Source organism: Saccostrea cucullata, unplaced genomic scaffold, assembly GCF_032062105.1.
Source record: "Saccostrea cucullata isolate Sc308-1 unplaced genomic scaffold, CSIRO_AGI_Scuc_v1 ctg309, whole genome shotgun sequence".
NCBI classification, from domain to species: Eukaryota; Metazoa; Mollusca; class Bivalvia; order Ostreida; family Ostreidae; genus Saccostrea; species Saccostrea cuccullata.
In genome coordinates, this window is record NW_026932621.1 from 327,309 (window position 1) to 355,104 (window position 27,796).

At 32.6% G+C, this 27,796-nt stretch overlaps 1 protein-coding gene, 1 long non-coding RNA gene and 1 pseudogene across 2 annotated transcripts; 2 read left to right on the forward strand and 1 right to left on the reverse strand.

The window, feature by feature from the left end:
* Positions 1–329: 329 nt before the first annotated feature.
* Positions 330–16,976, forward strand: LOC134235620 (von Willebrand factor A domain-containing protein 7-like). The gene is made up of 19 exons (XM_062717753.1): positions 330–710; positions 4,059–4,181; positions 4,841–5,017; positions 5,315–5,390; positions 5,861–5,943; positions 7,140–7,319; positions 8,284–8,511; positions 8,732–8,851; positions 9,168–9,346; positions 10,680–10,841; positions 11,550–11,709; positions 11,839–11,912; positions 12,119–12,272; positions 12,572–12,741; positions 12,905–13,016; positions 13,292–13,478; positions 13,793–13,862; positions 14,810–15,030; positions 15,255–16,976. Exons 1-19 carry the CDS (start codon positions 482–484, stop codon positions 15,391–15,393), a joined length of 2,844 nt encoding a protein of 947 aa, XP_062573737.1. The 5' UTR covers positions 330–481; the 3' UTR covers positions 15,394–16,976.
* Positions 16,977–17,959: 983 nt separating this feature from the next.
* Positions 17,960–21,206, forward strand: LOC134235621 (uncharacterized). Its single transcript, XR_009985450.1, has 3 exons — positions 17,960–18,186; positions 18,291–19,541; positions 20,181–21,206. It is a non-coding gene; the product is annotated as an uncharacterized LOC134235621 (long non-coding RNA).
* A 22-nt stretch (positions 21,207–21,228) lies between these two features.
* On the reverse strand, positions 21,229–22,877 carry LOC134235617 (P2X purinoceptor 7-like; annotated as a pseudogene).
* Positions 22,878–27,796: the final 4,919 nt, after the last annotated feature.

The window sequence follows — 27,796 nt, forward strand, 5'->3', positions numbered from 1 at the left end:
TGAATAACTTCTCCCACCTCAATCCCCATATACTAACACTTAAACTTATATGTATAGAGCTGATGGATAATTTCATGCGCCAGTACCATACTAAAATTATCTAAAATTGATACTTAATTTAGCTAGTAAAAATTCTTCTGTTGTTAATACTAGAATTAGTTAATACTTAAATAAATATCTAAAATAGTCCATATTATTATTAATACCAGATGGCTTATTGACTTTCCTCTTGTCCATAATGTATATTACTGTATTTTTTTCCTTTTTACCCCATCTACAAAAAAATTCATATCGACTGAATAAAAGAAGGTGCATTCTCAATTTATATGATAAACATCTACGAAGACGGAAACCTCGAGTCTGTTTAAGATACGCATATTGACTCACCGATCGGAAAAGGAAGTCTGTGTATCACTTTAAAACTACTTAAAAAATATATATACATTATCTATTATCTTCACTCTAAGTCGCGACTTTCGCCATGTCGTCTGTCTTGTGGAATACCATTCTCTTCTACTGGATCGTGTGCCAAACGTTGGGTTTCCCGCCAAATGATATTCCTAATGAAGCCAGAACTCAGTCGCACAATTCTATTACTTTGAAGGCCATATTTCGCACCACTGCTGTGTTTTTGGAAAAATTTGCCCTTGGCTTAGTGAACAACTCAAAACTACCTCCTGCTCAAAACGTTCAGGCATTTTTTGGCACAGGTAATTTTTAATCATTTGTCAAAAATATTATTTGGTGGTCCTTATGATTAATCATCTCTATTGTTTTAAAAAATGAAATTTCAGATATATTTTCCTTTATTTCATACATAATAACTTTAAATTACAAGTAATTATTTTTTATTTTTATGTTAAGAACATTTAAATCAATTTTAATAAGAGCAATTATCAAAGACAAAACTTGCTTACTAGGGTGCAATATCAAATTCAACTTAAGAAGAAAACTGACACATATTTCAAACTTTTATAATGGTTTATTGGCGGTAATGGCCACGGCTGCACTCATAATTATTGCAAGTACAAAAAAGACACAGTTCCAAGGTGAACCCTGGGAACAGATGAACACCCAGATATTAAATTAATGATCATGTTCTTTAATGCTTTTGAATAAATTTAATTGAAAAGTCTAGGTGAGCACTACTGGTAAGCTGAATATCCGCCCACTCTAGGGATCAGCAGCCGCGACGGAGGGGTTGGCTCTCATGGTAGGGTTTTATCTGAAAAATACACAAAAACGAAGCAACAAAAGACACTTGGAAAATAAATACAGCCTACAGTTCAAGTACACTAAATTTGAAGCTAACACCATTTTATGGGAGGGTTGGGTGGGTGGACTTCCACGTGCTGAATGCTACACTGTACAAGTCAAGATATGCAGGGAGACTGCAGGGTGGCCGTGACGTCACATTTCACGCTTATCCCTGCTGCAGAGCTACAGGTGGCTAAAAACCCGACAAACCCCAAAAATGACATTAACGCTATTTAGCTTTGATCAATCGATTTAACTTAAATGAGTTAAATCCTATAAAATTATAAAGAGCTATAAGAGCTGTAAAAAGTAATAACTTTATTTCTGCGAAATAACTCGAGACAGTTTGCCTGCAAAAATATTATTCTCGCATTTATATATTAATATCCCATGCAGTAGATTATATAGAGCAATTGATCACAATTCGTGAAAGTTTGGTCTCCCTTAAAAAGCGGTAATGTCTGTTAAGTGATCTACAGTATTCTACAATAAATCACCTGTCAATACATAATTATATAAATTTCGTTGCAATCATTACTGTCCCTGCCTATCCTTCAGCTTTTGGTACAATTGTTCCGCTTTTTCGACTAAAATACGATGTTTCGCTACCATGTGTTACGCTTTTGAACCATTTTAGTCAAAAACTGCATAATTTAGTAAATTTATCTCATTTAGTGACAAAGTGTACATTATTCGAATAAAGCTCTAACGAAATCATAAGCACAAACTCATGAATGTATTGTGACGGGTAGTATACATGTACATGAACGCGGGGTATGCCAAAAAACTTCTTATTAGTCTGTATAAGGATGAGTGCAATGAGTGATAAAATTAATATTGCAAGACTAATTATTCCATAACAAAAAACAGGAAGAATTAAATGAGTGCTTCATGCAGAAAAGCTATTGTCTTTTTTTTCATAACGAACAGAAGGGTTGGTCTCTGGTTATATATAATATTATAGTTTTTACTTTATTGATGTCATGCAATCCATGCAGCGATAAAAAAAAGTAAATAAATGATTACATTGAAATATGAGAAATTAAAGGATGACGCCTTTTCCCAATATATGTAACATTCCACCAAATTACATGTTAGGCTTTAGATTACCTTTGCAATTTATTAATACATCCAATTGATTGACTTCCATCCACATTGTAAATTGTTAAAGGATGCCCGATAGGAAAATATATTATTGAAGATTTTGACTTCGAGAAAAACGTCGAAATTTTCATGTATACTACTGATTACCTATATTTTCATCAGTGTTTCACTTGAAAAAAAATTACCAACATATGTAATGTGGAAACAGAAATACAAATCAGTCACAATGCTTGGCAAATAGTGGTAAATCATAATCTTTAATTTATAAATCATTAAAATGAATTAAAAATGCGGTCGGTCTATTCTGAAATGTCTTAGATTTTGGTCAAGTGTTACTCTGTCAACGTATTCTTGTAAATATTCTCAATTCATTTTTTAACGTGTATGTAAAATTGTAAGATCTCGATGAAGCAAAAAAAAAAAATAATAATAATAAAAATAATAATAATTCTTAAGTGCAAACAATTCGTTTAAAATCGTAAATCGTTTAAGATATTTTTCTGTTTTAAAACACTTGTCTTAATTTTCTCAATTGACTGTTAATCAGAAAATTTATTTCATTTTCAATATTTTGAGACAAAATGATTGTGGTGCAATGTACCTCATTAATGGTGAAGCTGTAATTGCAATGTTTAAGAAACATAATCATAGTTTGCCAAGACACCAAAAGTGTATTTGACTATATACTCGTATATCAAACTGAACTATCACTTATGTTGTATTTAAGAATACAATTTTGCTATTGAGACAACATGAACTAGTACTCAAACCTCAAGAATTATGACAAAAAATCTTATGTGCCTGAAAAAATAGAACATTTAGAATATTTAAAAGAGCATTTGAAAGAGAGTAGAATAGAGGAAAAGAGAGGGCGAGACAAATGTTGTTTGTTTTCCCCGCTTGTTTACTGTAGCTGTTGATAAATACCTTGTGTTTTTTGGTGACGACTTTGTACTAAATGACACATTTGGTATCCTGGACATGAAATGCTTAAACCAGACAAATTATATTCCTTTTCTAAGAAAAAAATTCAGCTGCTTTGTACAAATTTTATTTAAAAACTTAAATTGACATTCAGTTATTTTCTATGAATTCAAATTTTATTAAGATATTTTCTTTATCGCATTTATCAAAAGGACTCTCTCAAATACTAAGAAGTCTTTTTTAAGGCATAATTTACATCCGGAATTTATGACAATTAGATAAAATTAAAAGGCTATCGCAACCAGTCACAACAGATGACATCGAATAGATATGAGAAAAATGGAGCCTATTTTTAAAAACCGACCATTATGTGTTAAAGTAATTTAAATGTATCAAAGTATGGGAATGTACTTGTAAATCGATCAAGATGAAAGATCTACCTTCTTTAAACTAAAACACACTGCTACAATTTTCCAAGTAATAAACGCAAAGCTAGCGGATAATTTTCTTGATCCCTCACTTCACTTAGTCGCAGTGATACAGTGGACAATATCCTGAATTATAGGAAACTCTATATTTAAAAAAACTTTCATCACTTAAAAGAATGAAACACGTGCTTAGATTAATAAAAAAAAAAGAAAGAAAAAGAAGACAGTTATCATGGATAAGACAAAGATATTATATCTTACAAACTTTGCATATGTCTTTCATTTCTGCTAGATAAACATTTTTTAAATAAAAACATGTGATATGTTTTATTTTATGTATTTCAGATCAAGAATCCTATTTAAACTACCTAAGAATAATCACCAGAATCATCGGCTATGAGAATGACATCCAAAGAGATTTTGCCAATGTTTCATTTTATCATGTTAATGGCGAACAGATTGCAATTGGTAAACATACATGTAATTTCTGTATCGTTTTGTCAATTAAATTTTCATCTACATTTACTTATATTGAAAAGTGTATCATGTTGCAAAAGCCATGTCCCGTAGTATTATTAGCAAAGGTGGACTAATAAGCTCGAATACTGCTTGTTATCTCCACATATTTCATATACAAGGCTGAAGAAAATTTGAGAGTGTGAGGAATTTGTTGAAAGATAAAAAGCATTTTTTCATCAACCCAAATACAAAATTTGCAACGAAGCTACCCAAACAATATTGTTTGACATCAATGACGGTATTCAAAACATTTAAAAACTTGTTAGTTACATGACAATCATAGTTTGTATTTTCTCAAAATTTTACTGTCTTAGTTTCCTACAATCTACAAAATGTAATGCTTTAAATGTAATTAAATTATAACATCACAATGTCAGAACAATACTAGTATGTAAAGAAATTTAGTTTTAAAAGCCTCTGTTTCTATTTCAAAAGTCTGATAAGTAAAGACAAATGTAACATTAATATTAACAATAAAAATTTGAACGGACAAAAAAGATATTTTTTTATTTAAAATTCACTATTAACTTCGAAAAAGATAAACTTAAAAAGTCATCCATCATGTCCGAAGAAGCTCTACATTAATCGGAACCTTTATTTTTTCTCAGCTCACAATTACATCCGCAATCTAAGACAAACAATAAAGGGTCTGTCCCGGAATGCCACAACAGACGACATCGAGCAGATCAGAGAAAAGGTTGGAGCAGCTTTGTATACAATTCAGGAATTCTACAGCAATACGAACTGGGTAGAACTCCGTAGAAATAGCATTTATCAGGATTTCGGTAATTTTTGTACTAAGCTGTAAAGTATTAGTATTGTTGCCGCTTACCGTTTCTAATAAATCTTCTATCTGCTAATCATTTTAACATTCTTGAATTGCTTCATTTTTTAGGCACGTGATATGAAAGTTGTCTGAAATGTATTATATTACATATATCAATTTTACACCAAGTACACTGTTAAAAAACATCCTACGCTCGTACAGAGTACACAAAAATAAATTTTGCTCATATTACTTGAAAAATTATATTATTAACCTATGCAAATGGAATATATACTAAGCATTTTTTTAATTAAAGGTCAAGAAGGCGTTACGTTGATAGAGGTGGAAAACCTTCAAGAAAACACCTGTACAGACTGCGCATATCTAGAAGGGTATGACATTGTATTACTTTCGATACGATTTCAACCTATATTCAATGATAATTCATGCCAGTTACTTTCAATGAGATAGCAATAGATGTTTTTTCTTCAGTTTATTTTTTTTCCATTTTAAAATATATTTTGACCATAAATTAGTGGCATACGTGGAGATGAAATAAGGCCAAAATTTTCAAATAGAATATTGAAGTATGAAAATATCAATAAAAGCATAAAACTTTATACTTTTACTTTTTCAAAAAATGTTTGAAGTATACATTTAGTTATTATTTTTATCAACTCATTACATGAAAATGACTTGCTTTACTTGTTTTGATTCTTTCACTTATCACACTACTTGTACGCCATTATATAAACGATTTTTATTGGCAGATATTGTTTGTTTCAATACATGTACAAGCATTGCAAAAAAACACGTAGAAACAAAGCTTTCCATTATATATATACGTATTTTTTATTTACAGACTTATAATATGTGACAACAATATTGTTACCAACAAATTGACAAGTGGCTACAAATCAGGGCAAGATGTTACAAAACCCGTCCGTGAGTGCTTTTTCTTCATGATTTGTAATTAAAATTAATTTAATTTGAAGAAATTACATGCAATTTTTTTCTCTTGTACAACACAATACATGATATAATATTCCTCATGCTAACACTTCAAGTACTTAATGACATACACAATGTACCTTACCTACTGATAATTTTTCAAGATGTTCTAATTTTAAACTTATAATACCATTGCATGTTCTTAGACAAATGTCAGCATGCGTTACCAGGGGTTTTGAAAAGATATCAAATTATGAATTTTTTTGCATTATTAAAAGAAAAATGTGCAAAAATTGCAAAAAAAATATTTCCCAGATTTTATTTCATCAAATTTTGCTTAAGAAGAGCTGTACAAATCCATATATAGACATTAAAAGTATTGCAGATAGGCCCTTCATTTAGCGGAACTCTTCAACTCCAAGGAAGAACCCAGTTAAGTTGAAACTACTTTGCGTATGACCTTAAGAACAATTTGACATTCAATACTTTTGATATTGATATGAAATGAAATAATTAAGCGACTTATAAAATTGAATACACAAAATGTATATATTTTCCAATTTTTTGTGAAACAATGAATTGAATCTTTGAAATGTGATTGATTGTTCAAATTAAATTTGCATGGGTAGAAAAATTTCCGTTTTGAAAGTTAATTTTGACGCAAATTTCGCAAATTCTTAAGTGCAGTCATCCTTTTATACTACATAAAAGGAACAAATTTATCACGGTAAAGCTACTTTTAAAGAAATCCAATTTATTAAAAATATGTTGAATCCCTGTATCACAGCGTCAAACAAGAATGTTGAGGTTTTAAAAATAGGAGTAGTAGGACACACTCCATATGTCATCGCTGGAACAAAACTCTTACACACAGCATGGAGTGTAAAATTCAATACTATTGTTTTCAAATACCCAGAGCTTTCACTTATAACAATGTTATATCATTTTATTTTAGATTCCTTAAAAATGCATTACTTTTCTATTCTTAAGGACTGGAACCATTTCGATCATTCTACTTCTGCTGTGAAGTTGTGCAACATAATTCTAACAAAGTCATCCATCATGATAAATACATAATTACAAACTCATCCAAAACTTACTCGTATTTTAAAATCTGTTGACTCACGTAAGTTTTTACTAAAAACTTAGTAGCGACAATATGTTATATCTAATTTAATTTACTTCTACAGGGCAAGGCATAAGCGGGAAGTGCAGTCATGGATCTTCGAACGATGACAGTCGCTTTATGACGGCAACCGGTGGAATTTACAAAGGAAGATCTGTTCAGAGCGAAGCTCCCCGCAGTATCCTGCATGCAGCCGCGTCGGAAGCCGCCATTAACGCTTCACAGTACTTTCTTATCGGCCAAAGTGAGTTTTAACGAGGCCGAGTCTAATTATTTCTACCCTTTTTGATAATTTTTGATCAATAATTTTTACTGTTATATTTATTGTTTTAAGATTAAAAAAATCAAATGTTTACCATCCAATTTTCCTAGGGGGCCACCTCAAAAGTTTTTTCTCCATATTTCTTGTATTTCTGCCCTAGAAATTTCTTTTTCATTCCATTATATGAAAGTTATTCGAAAAAGTTATCAAATTGTGAAATTTCAACAACAAAAAAATCACCATCTAGATTGGTCTAGGAATTAATTATTATGTTTATTTTTTCAAAGCCAAATACCTCGAAAATTGCCATATTGCGGTATAAATGAATATCAGTGCAGATGATTAGATTGCTATTATGTTTCTTTGAAATTCTGACATATGTTTTTAGTATAATTTCCTTGGACGCCTTGAACATACAAGCGAGTCATGCATCATTCTTCAGCATCATGCATTGTTTAGAAAATCCAAAAATGGTGACGTCTTTAGAGCCATTTCATAGTTTTTTCCTAATTATCGCCGTAAAATCGCATTTTTAGACCAGTAGGGGTACAGATAATGTTAATTTTGTATTAATATGAAAATATTTGGCAAAGGCTTACTGTCGCAAGAATGTCTGCTTGAAATTAAAAAGCTGAGCAAAGCCATGCGCACTCGAATTAGACTCGGCCTCGTTAAGTGTATTTGTCAATGAACAATAAAAAGTGGAAGATAAGCCAGAGTAACTGCTTTCATGAAAACGAAAACTAAGTATATACACAGGGCATCAACCCTGGATGTTTACGAGGTGGGATCAGGTGTCTTGGAGAACTAAGAATCTCCAAGCGACTAGCACACCGTGCGCCGTTATTGATAATATGCAACTGTACAGGTCACAAACTAAAATAATTTTCCCACATTTTTTATATTTTAATTTTAAAAAGATCAAATGTTTTACACACAATTTTAGGAGGAGGACTTTTAAGTCTCATGGGTGAGGAAGTCTTCCGAGATGTTTTTGGTTTACGGACCAGGGAAGATATAGTCAAAACGTCCTTGACCTTTGTTATTGACGTCACAGGTTCCATGGGGGATGAAATTGCAGCGCTGATAAAAGTCACTCAGAAAATCGTGTATGAGGCAAACGACTCGCAGTCTGTGCCAGAAAATTATATTCTCGTTACGTTTTCGGATCCTGGTTGGTATAAACATGAGATATAGAAATAATAATTATATTATTTTAAGGAAAAGACTTTCAGAGCAATTAAATCAATAAATAAAGTTTCTCGAGGAAGTTAAAATGAACGAGTTGTGTGGTTTTTTTTTTTTTTATCTCCGAGCCTTTGCAATGATGTAATTTACGCATGAGAGATAGATGAAGTTTTTACATTGACAATGATTGTGATTAAAATTTAAAGCATCGCTGACTACCGGAAGACAAACCAATGACCCAGAGGTCATGCTAAAATGGCTTAAGAATCTTGGGGTAACGGGAGGTGGCGACTGCCCGGAATATGCTATGACTGGAATGTTGAAAGGCAAGATGTTGATGCATGTTCATTTTGTAAGACTCTGCTTGCTACTGCAACTGTCACTTATGTTCGACGGAAGATTTCATACCATATGTATACCCGTAGGATTCAAATTAATTGAGATATATTGATGTCTCAATTTAACACTCTTTTAAAATTGATTTTGAGATTAAATGCAATTAGAAATATCTGCTTTGTATGAAGGAAATATCAATATTTTCGGCAATAAATAATTACAAATATACAAATGTATGTATGTATTAAAAACCCTTTCGTATCTAAACAGTTTGTTTACGGATTGAAAAAAGTCATATTTTTATAGGAATCGAAATGTCCAACGCAAATTCGAAAATTTACCTTTGTACTGACGCTGACGCAAAAGACGAGTATTTACAGAACCAAGTGAACGAGGGGTTGAGGGCGAAATATCTCACACCAGTGTTCCTCCTTACCGGACAATGCTCTTTGAGGAGGAAAAGAGACATAATTGGTAAGCCGAAAGCTATGAGTAAATGCTGTATGATTTTCTAAAATGTGTAAATTATATAGAGAATAATACATACCCTTTTCCATATCACATCCTGTATCAGCCCGAGACACCAATATCAGCCAGAGGGCCGAAGGCCCGAGGGCTGATATTGGTCGAGGGCTGATACAGGATGTGATGTGGAAAAGGGTATGTTTTATTATATTTATTACATACTTAGTAATAAAATACAGAACACATTAAGTTGAGAAGAAAATAAGTAAATAATCATGCATGGACTTCTTACAGAAATATATATAATCTATTGTCTCATACGATTTGAGTTTGTTTCTACTTCTATTTCAATGCACTCGATCCGTAATTTAAAACAATCTATTACATGTATTTGTAAATTAAGATTAACCTTATTTTCAAAAAGTTAATATTAAGAGAACATGAACCCACCAAAAATTGTGTACGATCACAAGTACTGTTTTTGTGGTTTAATTTACTAAGGATGTGATATTGACGTCACAATAGCCGTATCAGCCCTGCAGGGCAGGGCTGATATAGGTTATCAGTCCCGCAAATCCATATCAGCCCTGCAGGGCTGATACGGCTATTGTGACATCAGCCATATCGCATATGCAAAAAACCTGTATTTATTACTAAGTGTGTAATAAATAGGGAATAATACATACCCTTTTCAATATCACATCCTGTATCAGCCCGAGACACCAATATCAGCCAGAGGGCCGAAGAGTATGTATTAATATGTTTATTACATACATCTACTTACTTATAAAATACAGCATACATTAAGTTGAGAAGAAATTAAGTAAATAATCATGCATGGACTTCTTACATACATGTACATGGTCTATTGTCTCATATGATTTGAGTTTGTTTCTACTTCTATTTAAATGCACCCGATCCATAATTTATAAATAATCTATTGTTTGTAAATTAAGATTAACCTTGTTTTCAAAACGTTAAAATTAAGAGAATATGAACCTAACAAAAGTTGTGTATGATCAATGATACGGCTATTGTGACGTCAGGCATATCGCATATGCAAAAATCCAGCTGTATTTATTACTAATTGTGTAATAAAAAGGCATACATGTATGACCATAGGTGAATAAAATATTTGGATAACGAACAGTATTCCAGCTCAAAAATCCATTGAGAAATACAAAATTGGATCAGAGTAACACGGACCTCCAAATCTCATAGAAGGGATGCAGTGCCATAAGGAGTTAATATCACCTGGATGTATTCACGTGGATGTTTTATTCAAAGTTATTATAGATTTCAACTTAAATCTAAATTTATATTTTAAAAATATATTTTCTTGATCTAGAACAGTCCCAGATACCACAAACTATGCTACCGTTTGAAAACAAGCTTCTCCATCGAGTGAAAAGATCGAGTCTGCAGTTGTTTGAGGCGATAGCAAAGGCAACTGGAGGAAGGATATATGAATTAAATGTGACACAACTGGAGACAATAGTGGAAAAAGAGATCAAGGTTTGTTTTAATATTTACAGTAGCGTTAACTAGAAATCTTAATTTTTATTCAGTTGGCCTTAAGAACCCTCTCTAAACTGCACCTTAAAGAGTTCTGAGTTTATGGTAGTTTTCTGCATTTAGGGTGATCTGCCCTTGCATAAATTTTTTTTAAATTGGCAATTTACAGCATACTACTTAATTCGTAATCAATTCAAGTATTGTTAACATCTGAAAAGTCCAAGATAATTTAATTGGAAATATTTGTATTTATTTTCTCCATAGAAGTAAACAACAGTGATTTCTATTCACTGATACTGTGTGCCCATTTTCCTGGGGGTAAATGTCACATACCATATAGTGAAAATGAAATAGATAAGCTCAATATCATCAACTTTATGTAATTTATTGTTCTTAATGTCCAAAAGCATTTTGCGCTGGTGTAAAGAGGGTCATGGAAACACATGTAATTACCAGAAAGATATTACCAACAAAATATTATAATCACGATTGACATCATGGCTTTTTACAAGACAACAATTATAAATACCACATTTTGGGATAATTTGTACATCAAAAATAACAGTTAATCAGTCTTATCAATGGTCAAGTACTTTCTAATTATCGTAACTGTAAAATAAGAGTATAAAGATAGATTGTTCAATACAATACTTCTAATTCTATTTTAAATTTCTATGAAATGTCTTTCTGACATGTTTGTATTTGCAGGATACTTTTCCGTCATCCAATGTCTTTATCACGTGGTTTTTGAAACTTGCCAATTCCGCACCAGTTATGTTTATTCCTGTCGACAATCACATGGAAACACTAAAGATAGTTGCTAGGATAGTCACAAGCCAGTTTGAATTTACTCTTTCTTATCCAAACGGTCTGTTTAATTTTTGAATTTTGAAAACATAATATCAAAGTAGTTAAAAGTTTTCAACCTATAAAAATGTCCGCGTTTGAACAATGTTAAAGCTTACATTTTAAAACAATTTTTTGCAAAATTTTTCAGGTACAAATGTTCTGTTTTCATCTGAAAAGGAACTGCAAAATATTTCAGACAGCACTTTAACAATAAAAATCAAGGTAAATTTAAATGTCACCACCTCTCGTTTTTACCCTTTACTCGTATGAATATAGATTTTGTATCCATGGGAGCAAGAAAATTTATCAAAGAAATCATGTTTATTCTTTAAAAAACATAATCATAATATAAATTACATCACCGAAAAAATTTACAAGAATGTGGTTAAAAACTGCTGAAAATTTTGCAATTAATACATTATCAAAAGGATCCAGGTCCTGGGATTTGGAAGTTCGAGAAGAATACATTAAGTGCATGGATAGTAAACGTTACAGCCCAAAGCCCAGTGGATTTCTCTACCATCATTTTGGAACCCAGTGCTGATGGCAATTTTTACCAGTTGTCCGGAAATCCAATCAAAGGTTTGTAATCAGATATTTACAATATCTACAATATTTACAATACAATATATTATCTTTATTTTTGGATGATAGGTATTCTATAGAGGCGAGTGAAATTTTTACGAACAGTGGTTATTGCTCTATATAATATAAAGGAATACTTACACGTATATACGTGAGGCTCAAAGTTTTGCGAGCAGATTGTTTCGCATAATTACGAGAAAATAAATTTCCTCCAAATAAAAAGTGATTTACAGTAATCATTTGATGTTAATGCCACAGTCGCTCTATAGTGATAGATTCTAATACTTAATTTTCAGGATACAACTATAAATTGGTGGTTGATATTAAGAATTTGGACTTGAATTCCTCTTGTACAAGTGTCGGTCTTTTGGATAGTAATGAGACTGAAGTGGCAGACGTTCCAGTAAAAAGAGTGGACATTGCGGGTATAACTCGTTGCATTGGAGAGTTTGTTCCTCTCAATAAGGTATAAACTACACAGATAAAAGCAGTCTTATAAATAAATTTCAATTAAATAGGCAAGAAATGATATTGTCTCGTTATATTTGATTTCACAAAGTCTTTAAAAGAAAATTTACGCAGGTAATGAAGGTTAAGTTACAGGCAATAATATTAAATTTATTTTATAGTCAAGTTACGCACAACTTAGAGGAACGGATTCACTAGGTTATGAGTTCCTAAGGACGCGCATGTTTTCTATACTACCAGCCTCCGTGCACCTGCGTGTTTATCCTATTCTCGGTGAGTAAATTTCAAAAGCAATAGCTCTATTGCATAAAACTGATTACAAAATACAAAATAAAAATATAACATTGATAAAAAATGTTAAACATCGTATCTAAGAATTTGTGGCCGTTAGTCTTTTATAAAACAGAATTTATTTTCTGAGATTGAAGGATACATAAATGTTGATTAAAAAAATGACAAAAAATATGTCATCATTTTACACATTGCTGAGCAATTTACATCCGATTAGTAAATGAATATGTTACAATTTAATTCATGTTACTTTTCAGGACAGTTACGTTTAAATGGAAGTACTAATATAACCTTTACCCTTACAAACACTGGAGATTCTACTGTGATTTTCATGATCACTGTATCTAATGGTAAAACCAATATCACGGTACAACCAGGGAATCTTAGTGCTGGAGAAAAATACAGTGCTATTGTCATGGTAACACCAGATTCATTGCAGCCTGTGTGAGTATAATTAAATCTATGATTTATAATACACTGTTTATATATTTATATTAAAATATTTCAAATTAATGAAAAGAAAAGTACAAATCAATTCATCGCCTGCACTAAATTCATAAATCCAGTCACATTTTAAAATTTTTCTTTTTTAAAACATTTCTCAAACCAGTAAATTTAATATTTTAGTAATATTTTCCCATTCTTGTCATGCATTATCTGTATATTGATATTTCGTTTTATGATACATTTATTGACGTCTGAAAAAATCATTAAAAATTTATAATCTAAATCATTTCTACGTACCTTGAAACAAATAGAGTGTTGATATGGACCGTTACTCTGGAAAACTACACTGGGATTATCCAAACAGAAAAGAGGCGCTATTCCGTGAGTACAGTTGTGATTTCAGGGAGGAATGAAATTGAAAGCTAGGAAAATGTAGGAAAATGAAGAAGAATGCAACAAATACTTATAATCTCTTTTAATAAATTATTCTAACAGAGAGATTAAAACCATGTTAAAAAAATTTAATAGACTCAAAATCAAACCAGGTAACATAAATAAGCAAAATAATTTTTTAAAATTGTAAATGCAAGGAAAAGGCAATTATTCGTCAATGATAGTCAATTTCCTTAAAGTGACTAGTCAAACTAAAATATAAAAATTAGAGAATCGAAAGTTTATATGTTGAATGATGTGAGCAGTGCTAACAGGTAGAATGAATATCTTATGACTACTGTATCTCAATCATAATGAAAAATGCATTCTTATTTTAAGTAATTTTATATGAGTTCGATTAAACTAAGAAAATTTCTAAAAAAAAAAAAAAGATACAGTTTGCTTCCACTGATAAGGTCGGTTAGATCCATTTTGTACATTTACGTCTTCCCATCTACCCGTGTTGGCATTAAGGTTGTCTGAATAAATAAAACCCACTTAAAGCCCTGTCGATAACACATATCCAGCATGATGCTACAGTAGGCCGTCCGACGAGATTGTCAACGTCCTATCTAAATAAATCCCCCACGAAACATCTTCATATCTGTGAACACAACCTTTAAAAAGTGGTCTAGTTTAGGGATTGTTTCTTATTTTGGTATATTCGAACCTAGGTAAACTTAAAAACCATATATGCATGCATTGTTTCATTGAAATTTTCAAATCATATTGATTTTAGCACTCGATCCTACCTTAGAGGGATGCGTTTTCCCTTCTCCAAATGAATATTATTTCAATGGACTTTTGAGCTTATTTACTATATGTGTTTGCCACATTTCACTTCTTCCGGCTACCTAGCGTATCTGGAAAGTGAAAGAATTCTTGTCTTTCTGAAGGTGGCAGATAGGGTAACAGCAGACTGTACAGTGCTAAAATACCCAGACAGATGTCCCGTGCAGTCCCTCAACACTGGGAACTGTTCCTCCTACAGGTGGACAGGACTGGTCGAGGTGTCATCAGCAACTATATGGCTATCAGAGATCAGCGTATCCAGTGAAGTAATCCTGGAACATATAGACATATCAAAGGCACGCTTCTCCGTACCTATAAAAATAAGGTAAAAAATACACATTTAAAAATAAAATAGAGAGAAAGAAAGAGAGAGCAGCGCACAGTTGACAACACTTTTTTTGTGTAGAGAAGATGCAAAGTACTCTAATCAGTTCAAATGAGCAAGATTAAATTTTGTCCACGTTTCTAAAAAAAGTCAAAATTAATAGAAGGATGGAAAAGTTTTCTTAACATAAATATTGATTATAAAAGCTTTCATATTTTTTTCAGTGGCGCTTGTTGTATCCAAGCAGTTGTTCTTACCATTACGGACAACGATGGTAAATTCGATCAATGTAATTTTATCCTCTCCAAACAACCTCTTCTTGTTGTTCAAGATACACCAACACAAGGCCTAGGTACAACTTAAAAACGGATAGTGTCCGTTGTTTTGTTAATATTTTTTATTTTGCTCAAAACGATAAAAAGATCTAAAACAAATTAATATTACATATTAGACAATATAAAGTCGATACAATTCTAAAAAAAAAACCAATGAAGACGAGCTCGTTATCATTTTTGGCTTCCCGGACAAAATTCGGCAAGTCATTTGAATTTTTCGTGACCTTTCGCGTGATCCAACCCGTTTAATCCATTGCACATACCATTTTCGGCTGGGGATGAAAATATGTCTGATGTGGCCTGCGCCAGTGAACGAGATAGAAAACGAATTTTAACAGACTCTGGACGATAGAGAAGGAAAACGAAAGAAATGCTGAAATCAACAAATCCAGAATAATTCCAGCGCTGGAATAGTTTAAAAACGGCACTGAAACTTCAAACGCATGCTGAAGTAGGCAAAAATCTATCTTGATAGGTAGGCCTAAATCAACATTTTTATTTGGTATATAAAAACTTTTATCTGTAGGGAAATAATGTATTGCAGGGTTTACCAAAGTCTAGTGATCATTATGGCACCTGTAATTTTTTTTTTTGATTTTGCGAACTTAAAACAAAAACAACGTGCATTACTCCTACTGTTTTTAGGCACCCGGTGTCGTGGGGCCTCCAACGGGGTTTTAAAAAATATTAATGTTTTTAAGTTTTTGTTTTCAACGTTCATAAAGGTATTTTGTATGGTTATGGTTATTGTTTTTAAAAATATGAAAGTAATTTTTATCCTAAGAGTAGCGAAAGATAAGTATAATGAGAATGGCTTTGTAGCACCTAAAGTCAAGAAACACACCATGACCTCAACACCAGGACCATGTGCTTCAACTCCTGCAAACTATCAGATATCAGGAACATGAGAAGTTTTGTCAACAGAGCCATGTGATAAGTATGAAATAACTCATAACCACAAGTAACTGTAAGTTTTGTACATTTGCAGTGTTTTCAATAAGATTGTAAATATACAGAAATATATTGGAATAGTAGGAAACCATTAATTCTTTAAATTTTACTTTTGCAAACTGTAGCTGTAGCCTTAGCTGCAATAATATAGCCCTCTCCAATATTTTTAACCTGGTATTTTTCTGGAGAGCCCAGCTACAATTCCACAGCATCTCCGTAATGGTGCAAACATATATTTTTAAATACGAGAGACTGTAGGCAAAATTAATTGTTTTAACATTCAACATGTTCAACTTACTTTTAATAAGACGAAATTTTTATTAACTTTCAACAACCTAGCCTGCTAAATGCGAAGACCAAGTAAAATAAATCTCCATGTATACCAGTCGCTCTCATCAGAAGCCATGGCAGTTCTCAACTGATGTACTGGGACTTACTTTTGAAATTTAGTATAATCTAATAAAGCAAATATTAATGTTAATAAATGATTGTGCTGTATTGTCTCACTTCACATGGATAACTAAATACCATTCTATTCAAAATTTTTGTAAGTAGCAAATATATGCTTGAGATAAAGGAAATTCCTATATAGGTCCGCTCCCTAAGACCCCAAGCTCTCATTGGCTGTCGGAAAGTAAAATCTGTAAAGGTAGGTAACATGGTACAAAAATTCAAGTTGTGATATTTACATACATATATATGGATTGTTCTGCAAATTTTTGGATCGTTTTATAACATGCATAACTACGTTTCAATTATATTACGTATTAATATTTTTACTTTGTATTATTAATCAGGGTGGTCTCTAACAATTCAAATTATAGTAGGTGACATTAAAATGTAAAAGGGGGTCTGAGCTTTCTACCTTAACAAGGGTTTGAGAGGGATATCAGAATAACTGGGAGGTTATGTCCTTATTGGCGGGAAAATTCCCCGGCTCTCATGTCTTACTTTAGTAATGATTCTTTTCTGATTTTAAACGGAATTGGTACTTTCTTATTTTGATCAATACGTGTCCGTTTCTGTCCGGGAAGTTTGTTCAAATTGTTTACTCCGTGTTTTGTTCTACATGTACTTTGCATCATCCAGATATTTGGTTTAATCTCCAAGTGAGGTAAACACAAACGTGTGGATGATTCAGACTTCATTACAATGGGGTGGTGATAAATTCAGCCAGGCCAGGGTGTAACAGTTGTTGAAAGAGCTGTCAAACTTAAATATTTTTCACTCATTTAAACCCATTTAGGGCTCCCCAAAGCCCTTATTCTGGCACCCCAAAATATTTTTGATATTTTGGCCAATTCACAAAATCATCACTGCTTATGGGCGACCCCTGTTACTGTAAAAGGAAATTTACATCAGCAGCCAAGTTAACACCAAAATAATTGACTGTTACAGTGTATTTAATCTTACCTTACACATTATTAGGATCTTTATTAAATTACCTTGATTTTTTCAGATGTTGTTAATATTTCAGTGATGAAGAAATTTCAGGTGTCGAAACATTGTGCAAAAAGAATCGGATGGCAAAAAGGAACAAAGTCCAACAGTTTTTAAAATCATTTTGAGTAAATTATTTATCAATGCTCAATGTTAAAACTCATTGCATAACGCAAGTATCAAAACTAATAAATTGATGAAGAGGTAGCGGGGAGGGAATTTGTTGTCAAATCATAAAGTCTCTGACTCTATACTTTAAGTACCAGTAATGATTTACATGTAAAGAAAATGGAATATTACGATATAGTCAACTACACGGGCCTCTGTTATTTGCAGACTTTTAGTCATAGACATGTTAGTGACCAAGACTTGTGACTCAGAAAATGAAACGAGATGAGGAGTATGAACCCAGCTTTAGAATAACACTAAGGTACTTACTCAAACTAATTTTAATAAAACCTTTTTGATTATCTACATCTTGAAGCAGTTCAAATTTTCATCCATTATCTTATATTATTAAATGAGAACTTTTAGACCAAGTACTATAGAATTTAACAGGGCAACAAATTTTGATCATCTTTCTGATGTAGGTGATAGTGATGAAGATGAGTTCATGGATGATGAGACGAATCTGGACCCTGGCCTTATCAGAAAAGCAAATCAGAATTACAAAAACCTTACGTCGGACCAGCCTTTCTTGGTGTACCAGCAATGTCTTATGCAACTGGTATCTCTTATCAGAATGAAAAGCATTGGCTTGGGCAAAGGACATAATTAACCATTTCTGGTACACTGCAAGCATCAGCGATATATATGAGGATTTTGTTTAATTTTGAGAAGCTATATCTTCAAAGAAAAAAAAAATAGATTTGCGATGAAATTTTATATCTTAACTCCTTTTAATTGCCTAAAGAGGGCTTATTGATGATAAGGTCAAAAGGTCAAAGAACAAGTTCAGAAATTATATGTATTACATACAAAGTTGAAGTTCTGTGTAACGTTCTGCAATGAATTTCAATAATTTAAAAAAAACAAACATATTAAAACTAAACTTTACAGGCCAAAAGCTGAAAAGTCAGGACTGATTTTTAATATAAATTCTCCATTTGCAATTTTTTTTAGTTTTTCCACCCTCTTTCTTTTTTTTCTCTCGGTGAAGGACACCAGATCTCTGATTTAGCTTATTAATTGTTTTAAAGTGTCTTATCTTGATCAAGTTTTATTAATGACAGGGAGTGATTTAATTTAAGGTCAGACGAGACGTTCCTCAATATCTGTTTTGTATATCTTCGTAATGTATGAAAAATATTCAAATTTTTAATATCATTCTGAATTCTAAACCAGTTTCTAAACGTTTTTAAAGAATCCAACCACTTAAACATTTGAAAATGGAAAATTACTTTTCTTCCCGAAAGGATTATATAAGGAAAACTATCCCTGGTATCTTGCAGAAATGCCTGGTAAGGTACCTTAAATTTGTGTGAGTAAACATGTTTAAGTAACAATACTTCAATGACAAAATCTTTGAAAAAATTATCTATTATTAAGGAACGTCTCGTCTGTCCTTAAGGGAGTTTGGTTTGGAATTCTCCACCATGTTTGAGATGAATACCATTGGATCCTTCCATCCAGTGAAAATGCTTCAAATTGCTGCAACCATTGTCCACTGACAGAAGAGAGGACCAAGGGATGGCTCAAGAAAGGCTCGCCAGCTCACGAGGCATTGAGATATGTTGTCATGGACAAACAGAGATTGAATCAAGTTCACTACTATTTGAATTGCAGGTTTTTAAATTTTATGGATTTCATTAGAAGAACAATATAATACATTATTTAGACAGGGGAAAAAAAATAAACAAAGATGGAAGTATAAGGTAGACACTCCTAAAGTCTACATATTGAAAGTTTATATTATTTAAATACTTATATGAGGTTTCTCCCAAATTTCCTGCGACAAATATTGTTTTGTAGTAACCCCATCTCACAAATCAATTAATTTTACATGAAACCAAGAAAACAAAGGTAATTATTAATGTTCTTATTACAAAGTGTGATCAAGGAGTATAAGGTCTGAAATCCAAATTATTTAAAATACTGGTCATTAGTTTTAAAAAATGAAACATACCAACAAATCTTCCAAACAAGACCAATGAATGCATATGCTATTAAAACATTACAGTATTGGTGATTTGCTCACAAAAGCTTTTTTTGCCACAATAGAAAATATGATTGGATCACCGAGGAAGGTGGAACCATGGGTTAGATTTTTGAGTGAGAATTGTATGAAAAGTTAGAATTGTACGACTGATGGTTGTTGCCTATATGCTCATACAAATTTTAGGACAAACCTCATATATTGTAGAAAAGGTGTATTTTGTACTTCTCTTTACTTGGTATCAAAGATCTTGTACTCCATTTTACTAGGTATCAAAGATCTTTCAACAAGAAGAGCGGCATATGGTCTGTTCATGAGGTTAAAATGGAAAAGTTATTTCCATACATTCCAGCCTCGGTAGACAAAATTGAAGAGAGCAGATTGAATGATGATGAGGGGATGACAGGGAATGTCGATTTGGACCCAGAGGACCCTAGGAGAATTTCTAGAATTCTGGTTTCTATTCCACCACCTCCAACTCAACAACTTGTTCTAGAGAGAAAATCAAGATTTCAAGACCAAGACAAAACTTTGGATTATATATGGGATAATTAACTTCTTTTTCTAAATTTGACATTGCGTCCGAATAAATTTTCCACAACTTTGTAGCTTTAGTGGGCTAGTTCATATAGTATACGTTTTCCGGATCAGATGTTGCTTGTCAACTGTCTGTCTGTTAAGTTGACATGTCACTCATCTGAATTACAATACAGAATATATTGTTTATAACTTAACCTTTTTACTCACAATATTTGGGTCAGGGCAACCATTTTTTAACAAAGATTCACTGGATGTGTCATTTTTCTTGAACCAAAAGCTTTTTGGGCAATCTCAGGTTGCATTTAAAAAATTTAAACGGATACTCTTAAAAATGTGGAGTTTTATGAACTTGCTCACAGTACCTCTCTTTTTTATGCACCCAGATCGATCCGGGGGATATATTGTTTTTGTCCTGTCTGTCTGTTTGTCTGCAAACTTTAACCTTTGCCTTAACTTTTGAACCATGATTGACAAAGACTTAATATTTAGTATGTATATTCCGCTTATTAAGCTCTATCAAATGACACCAAGGTCAATGACCTTGACTGTGACTTATAATATGCTTAAAATAGCTTTTTCATACCTTCGCCATATTAACTTTTAAACCATTGAAGATAGAGACTTCATATTTGATATGCACACTCCACTAATTAAGCTTTTTTAAATGACTTCAAGGTCCATGACTGTGACCTTGACCTGTATGCTAAAAATAGCTTTTTCGTACCTTCGCCATAACTTTGAAAGCATGGGAAATAGAGACTGCATATTTAGATTGGATTGCATACTCCACTAATCAATTTCTTTCAAATGACACCAAGGTCAATGATCTTGTGACCTTGACTGTGACCTATATGCTAAAATAGCTTTTTTGAACTTTATTGCATAGTGTTTCACGAACATTATTTGTTTCTTTTTATTTTTCTTGATATAATAAAAAAGTGAAATAGAATGTTGTTATTTTTTAATTATGCTTATCTACCATGCACAAAACCGTATTGTCCAAAAGGATCAGGGAACTTGTCCCTGATCCTCAACACACAGCAGTTGGGAATTATACGGCGATTACCAGCCTCGGACTTCCCATGCTGCTACATATCTGCTGATAAACTATCTGTATGCAGCAACGCGATTTGCCCGGCACCAGTCCCAATCATTTGGCATTGCCAAGACATCCTGCTTGTATGTTCTTGCTACATGTAGTATTAATTCGTCCAGAACAACCAGGTCAAAATCCTGGAATAAGTAAACAATTTGTGAACTGGCAATCTGAAAGGATAAAAAAGTGTTGCCTTAAATACACTGTTAACAACTTGGAAAACAGTATTTACTAACTCTAATTCTTGAAAAACAATTCTCTAAAACTTGACCGCAGCATAAATGTTCATCTGCTGTAGGCATGTCTCTACAATTTGAGCATACACATCATTCAGGAGACCCATTCTCTGGAAGAGGGTGAAATCCACCCTATTGTGCTCTACTTCCTGCAGCAAGGATATCGAAGACAAAAGAGGTTGCCTTCCACAAATGTACGAAGTAATCCCCTCACATTCTCTTCAGGGAAATTATCTAATATGCTTTCCTGTTTAAAAAGATCTAAGTACGTATAGTTTACAGAAAAATCTTAGATTTCTATTATTTATATTACATGAGAATAAAGATATTGTGAAAAAAATCCTTTGCAAAAAAATAACATCTTTATGAAGCAAAGAAATAATTGTAATTTTGTTTTTATCTTGGTCATATATTTTTGTTAAGGTCTACAATTTTCCTTATAATTAAATGTAATATACTAGTGCAAAGTATATTCATAAAAATCTTTTATATTCCTTACCTGTATATTTGTTGTTCTTTCCGCTCTTACTGTTGTGGCATTATCGGCTCTGTTCCGTTGTCTCTGACCACCTCTGCTCATTGTTGGTCTCCTTCTACTAGGCCTATTTCTAGCTCTGATCCATCAGACTCTCCTGCCACTCTGATCCCGTCCTCCATTAGAGTTAAGGCGATGCACTTTGGTGCATTTCGTCTTCGGAAGTCTAAATAATTGTATCAAAATATTCGTTATTTCTCGGCCTGATTATTGAGAGGTAGATTTGGTGAAGGTGATCTATGTAATACGATATTACGTAGGCCTAATATAACAACTGGCCGTCATTTTTATTTTTATTAAATCTATAAAAATTTGACCAAGATCACTCCTTCACCCTCTGCCACTTACGAGAGTGTATTTCATCATTACAACAAAGATCAGACTAGTCCTTAGCGTGCGCCTATAGAGCAAGCAAGTTCTGTGTACAATAAAACTTTTTTCCTCTTCGGGGGCCTCGTAGCAGAAAGATGAAGAGTAGGGGCAGTGTTTACGCTTGTTCTTTGATTTTTTTGGTAAAAAAGTGAAAAGGTAGCAACTATTATATATAAAGGAGTGTATTTACATATGTTTAAGTCACATTTGAACTGAAATAATGCTAAGTCTTACCTCTGTTGCATCGGTATCCATAATTTACGGTGTTGTCTTAAAGATCGGCAATCTCCGTCATCAGCAGCAAGAAATATCGCCGATGCATAATGAGACGATTTAATTAGTTTATACGTCCGGTTTTTAGAATATAAATACACGACACTTGTCAAGTAAGGTCTACAAATGAGTGTTTAAGTACAGGTCCATGTAAGAATCAGGCAGCCTATATATAAAAGGTGATACATGAGGTCACAGAAATTAATGATATTTTACTCACAGATTTTCCTCGGGGTATAAGCCATGTATGCGGAAGGAAAAATAATTTGGGTCATTGTTACTATGGAAACCTGGACAAAGAAATTTCCTTAGCAACAGGCCAATTTTTCTTTATAGATTGATGAAATTTCACCCATTTTGAAGGCTTTGTACAAAAAATTTTAAAAAGTAATAATTTTCTTCCTTAGTGTCACAAGAAAGATAAACTCTTGAAGTGCTCTGACAATGTAATAAAAAGAAATTACATTCTCTAATATATTTACTATAGATACAGCTAAAGGTACATGTTTCCCGTTTTTTGCTGATTCAGCATTTTGCTTGATTTTAGCAAAAATCAAATCGATATTATTCTTTTCACCATCCTAATACAATTGTTTCACCTATTTCCTGTAAAACTACAGGAAAGGTTTTCTTAAAATTTAAAATAAAAAGTTTTGCAAATTTGAAACCTGCTATCTGTTGCTAGGCAACAAAAATGGATGGTTTGATAAATTAAAAATGGTGAAAGTCAAGTATTGGTAGAAAAATCATATATATTGTAATCATTGAGTACCAAAAACAATTTTTAAAATAAAAAAAAACAACATTAAATATTCTTCCTTGTGTACCTATGACTATTTTAAAATAAGAAATCTCCATGGCAACAGTACATTTTCCTTAGCAACGAAGCATTTAGTTATTTTTTGAACATATTAATTAACGTTTTTAACATATTATTTGACCCTTAGAGTTGAATTGCTATTGCCCAAGTTTGGCATAGTCAGACCAGGTTTTTAAAAGAATTTTTACTTCCTTGGCAACAGTAAATTTTCCCTAGCAACGAAGCAATGAAAGTTATTTTTAGAGCATATTCATTAAAGTTTTTAACATATTATCTGATTCTTATAGATGAATTGCTATTGCCCAGGTTCGGCACTGTCAGACAAGTTTTTTTTAAAGAAATTTAAAGTTATTTTTTCCCAAGAAACAGAATTACAAGCATAGCAACTAATACTTCTAATAAAGAATTAGGATGAAGCAACTTCTCAACAAGAATCTGTCTTTAAGAACGGAAACTATAAGACAAAAACATTCTACTCATAGAATTGAAAAGTCATATACTTGACATATGATATATGCCTGTATTGTTTTTGTCCTATCTGTCTGTCTGTTTGTCTGTGTGTCTAGCTGTCTGTGTGTCTATCTGTCTGTCTTTTTAGCTCACCTGAGCCGAAGGCTCAAGTGAGCTTTTCTGATCAAACCATGACCCCCAGGGGTAGGGTGGGGCCACTATGGCCGATCAAATTTTTACATAGGAATATGTAGGGAAAATCTTTAAAAATCTTCTTCTCAAGAACCACTGGGTCAGAAAAAAATGACACTCATGTGAAATTATCTCCAGGGAGTGTAGATTCAAGTTTGTAAAAATCATGACCTTTGAGGGTAGGATAGGGCAACATTATGGCCAATCAAATTTTACATAGGGATATATAAGAAAAATCTTGTAAAATCTTCTTCTCAAGGACCACTGGGCCAGGAAAGATGAAACCCATGTGAATTCATCCTCAGGTAGTGTAGATTCAAGTTTGTTCAAAGCATGACCCAACGGGGGGGGGGGGGGGAATGGCTGATCCAACTTTAACATAGGAATATATAAGAGAAATATTTAAAGATTTTCTTCTCAAGAACCACTGGGCCAGGAAAGATGAAACTCATGTGAAATGATCCTCAGGTAGTGTAGATTCAAGTTTGTGCAAATCATGAACCCCGGGGGTAGGGTGGGGCCAAAATGGCTGTAAAAATGTTTTACATAGGGAAATCATTTAAAATCGTCTTCTCAAGTACTTCAAAGCCATGATTAGTGATATTCATGTGGAAACATCCTCAGGTGGAGTAGATTCTAGTTTGTTCAAATCATAACCCTCCGGGGATAAGGTGGGGCCATAATGGGAGATCCAATTTTTACATTTAAATATGTTTACAGAAATCTTCCTCAAAAGAATAGCAATACCATGATTAGTGATACAGTACTAGTTTTCATATGGAAGCATTTTCGGGTAGTGTAGAATTAAATTTGTTCAAATCATAACCCCCAAGGGTAGGGTGGGGCCACAATAGTGGATCAAAGTTTCACATAGAAAAATATAGTAAAAAATCCCAAATACAGAAAAACTATGTTTAGTCATATTGACATGTAAGCATCCTCATGTATTGAAGATTTAAATTTATTCAAATCGTGGCCCTTTGGGGTAAGGAGGGAAACAATGGAGAATCAAATTCAAATTATTATGAAGTTAAATATAGGAAGAAAATGTTTTTAAAAAATCTTTGTATCAAGAACAGTCATATGCTGTGTTAATATTAAAGCATTCTCGAGTAGTATTAAAATTTAACCCCCCCTTTCAGTAAACTTTCACGATTTGTGCTTTTTCCTAGCCAATATGCTCAGGTCAGCGATGTGGCCCCTGGGCCTCTTGTCTGTTTGTCTTTTTGTCTGCAAACTTTAACCTTTGCTATAACTTTTGAACCACAAAAGATACAATTTCATATTTGGTATACATACTTCATTATTGAAGTTCTTTCAAATGACACCAAGGTCAATGACCTTGTGACCTTGACTGTAACCTATATGCTAAAAATATTTTTTCATGCTAACTTTAACTTCGCCCTAACTTTTGAACCATGAAAGTAAGAGACTTCATAATCAGTATTTATACTCTACTAATTATGCTCTTTCCATTAATACCAAGGTCAATGACCTTTTGACCTTGACTGTGACTTTTTTTAAAATCTTCATCATAACTTTTGAACCATGACAGATATAGTCTTCGTATCTGGTATGCATATTACGATAACTCCATTAATCAAGTTCTTTCAAATGATACCAAGGTCACTGATGTCGTGACCTTAGACTGTGACCTATATGCTTAAATTAGCTTTCTTCGAACTTTGTTGCCGCCGAACGCATAGTGTTTATAGTATTTCACAAACACATCTTGTTCTTTTTCACAAAATAAATCAATGACCTACTTTTCATTCTAGTGGCATATTGAGACTCGAAAGTCTTCAAATTATATTGCAAATTTCTAAAAAATTTGACAAATATCTGCAAAAAAAACTAGATTGTCTAATTTATGACAAATTTAGAAAATACAGTAATCTCATTAAAAAAATATTGACTTTTGTTGAGGTCAACGTGTGACAATGCAGACCTGATGAGGTTTTAATTGACCAAGGCCAAAGGCCGATGTTTATCAGTTCCTGTACATGCTCTTGTATACAAGTCAAAAACTGTTTTTAAAAATATTAGGATTTTTTTTTTATTTTACATTTTTCGGATTCCTTTTTTTTCTCCTTCAAATATATGAATACCCATGATATACTTAGTAATTTGTTTGTATTGAGATATAATTATATTTCATTGTCCATTATTTATACACTGAATTGACGACGGATTTTCCCATTATTTCCTGGTCATGACAAGGAGCACACGCTGGGTGTGACCAGTCGGCAGGGGATGCTCACTCCTCCATGACACCTGATCCCACCTCTGAGATTTCAGAGGTCAGTGTTTGCTCTGCTCCTATTTTGTATTGTTTTATGGACTTTTATATTGAATACTTTTCGTTATCTCCTTATCCTTCTTTAATGGGGTAAGTAACCAGTATTTCATTATGTAAGGAATTAGTATAATAGCTACCAAAATTATACTTAATAGCCTGGGTGAGGACATTTTACGCTTTATAAATCGCAAAGCTGTTAATAAAAAAGAGTTATCTGTTCCAATCCGGGTTATAAACAGTACACCTTGGACAGCTATTAAATTAATTCCCTATAAACAATTCTTTTTTATCCAATCAAATGACATTTTACAGCCAGAATAAATTAATACAAGATACCTTTATCTCGATAAAGAAATACTAATTAACTTAAGTTATTATTTATTTGTAATAACTAAAAAATAATTTCGGTATCACGAGTCTAATGAAAAAATAAAAGAAATACATGTATAATGAAAATAGTGATAGTGTTGTTTCACGAGATAAACAATAAATGTTTGTACTCAAAGCTTGCTTTATTACTCCCAGTTGGTTCAATACGCAAGAGACGGTCTAACAAACTATATCTAAAAGAAAGCAAGCTACGGATAAACAAGTTGATGAAATAAGAATGTCAACAGCCTTGCTCATTAAAAGTCATCTTTCGCAAGTTTTAAGATTTTTAAATGATGCAATTATTTTTTTTTCACGAAATCATAAGTATCTCTCCTTGAAAGAAAATGTGACAATTAATCCAAACAAATTTGAATTTGCATTACCCAAGGATACTTATTGGTAAGTTTGTTTGGCGCAGTTTATAATGACAAACAGTGACAATGACAACGACGTCAGACAGTGCACAAATTAGGATCAGAAAAGATCCTCTCAAGATTTGTCATTACAAAATTACATCACAAGACAAAATTGATTTTAAAAATTAGCCAATGACCTTGAACTAACCAAACTGATCTTGGGTCAAGGTCTTACATGTGAGTCAACAAAGCTATCACTGTATCAATAAGGAAAATCCAATGTTTAGTTTTTCTGTTACAAAGTTTTGGACCGGACAAGTGACCTTGAACATGCTGGCCTGACC

Coding starts and splice junctions, on each gene's coding strand:
- LOC134235620 (XM_062717753.1), top strand. CDS start 482: ATGTCGTCTGTCTTGTGGAATACCATTCTCTTCTACTGGATCGTGTGC. Junction 5,018..5,314: donor TAGCATTTATCAGGATTTCG/GTAATTTTTGTA, acceptor TTTTAATTAAAG/GTCAAGAAGGCGTTACGTTG. Junction 8,512..8,731: donor CGTTACGTTTTCGGATCCTG/GTTGGTATAAAC, acceptor TAAAATTTAAAG/CATCGCTGACTACCGGAAGA.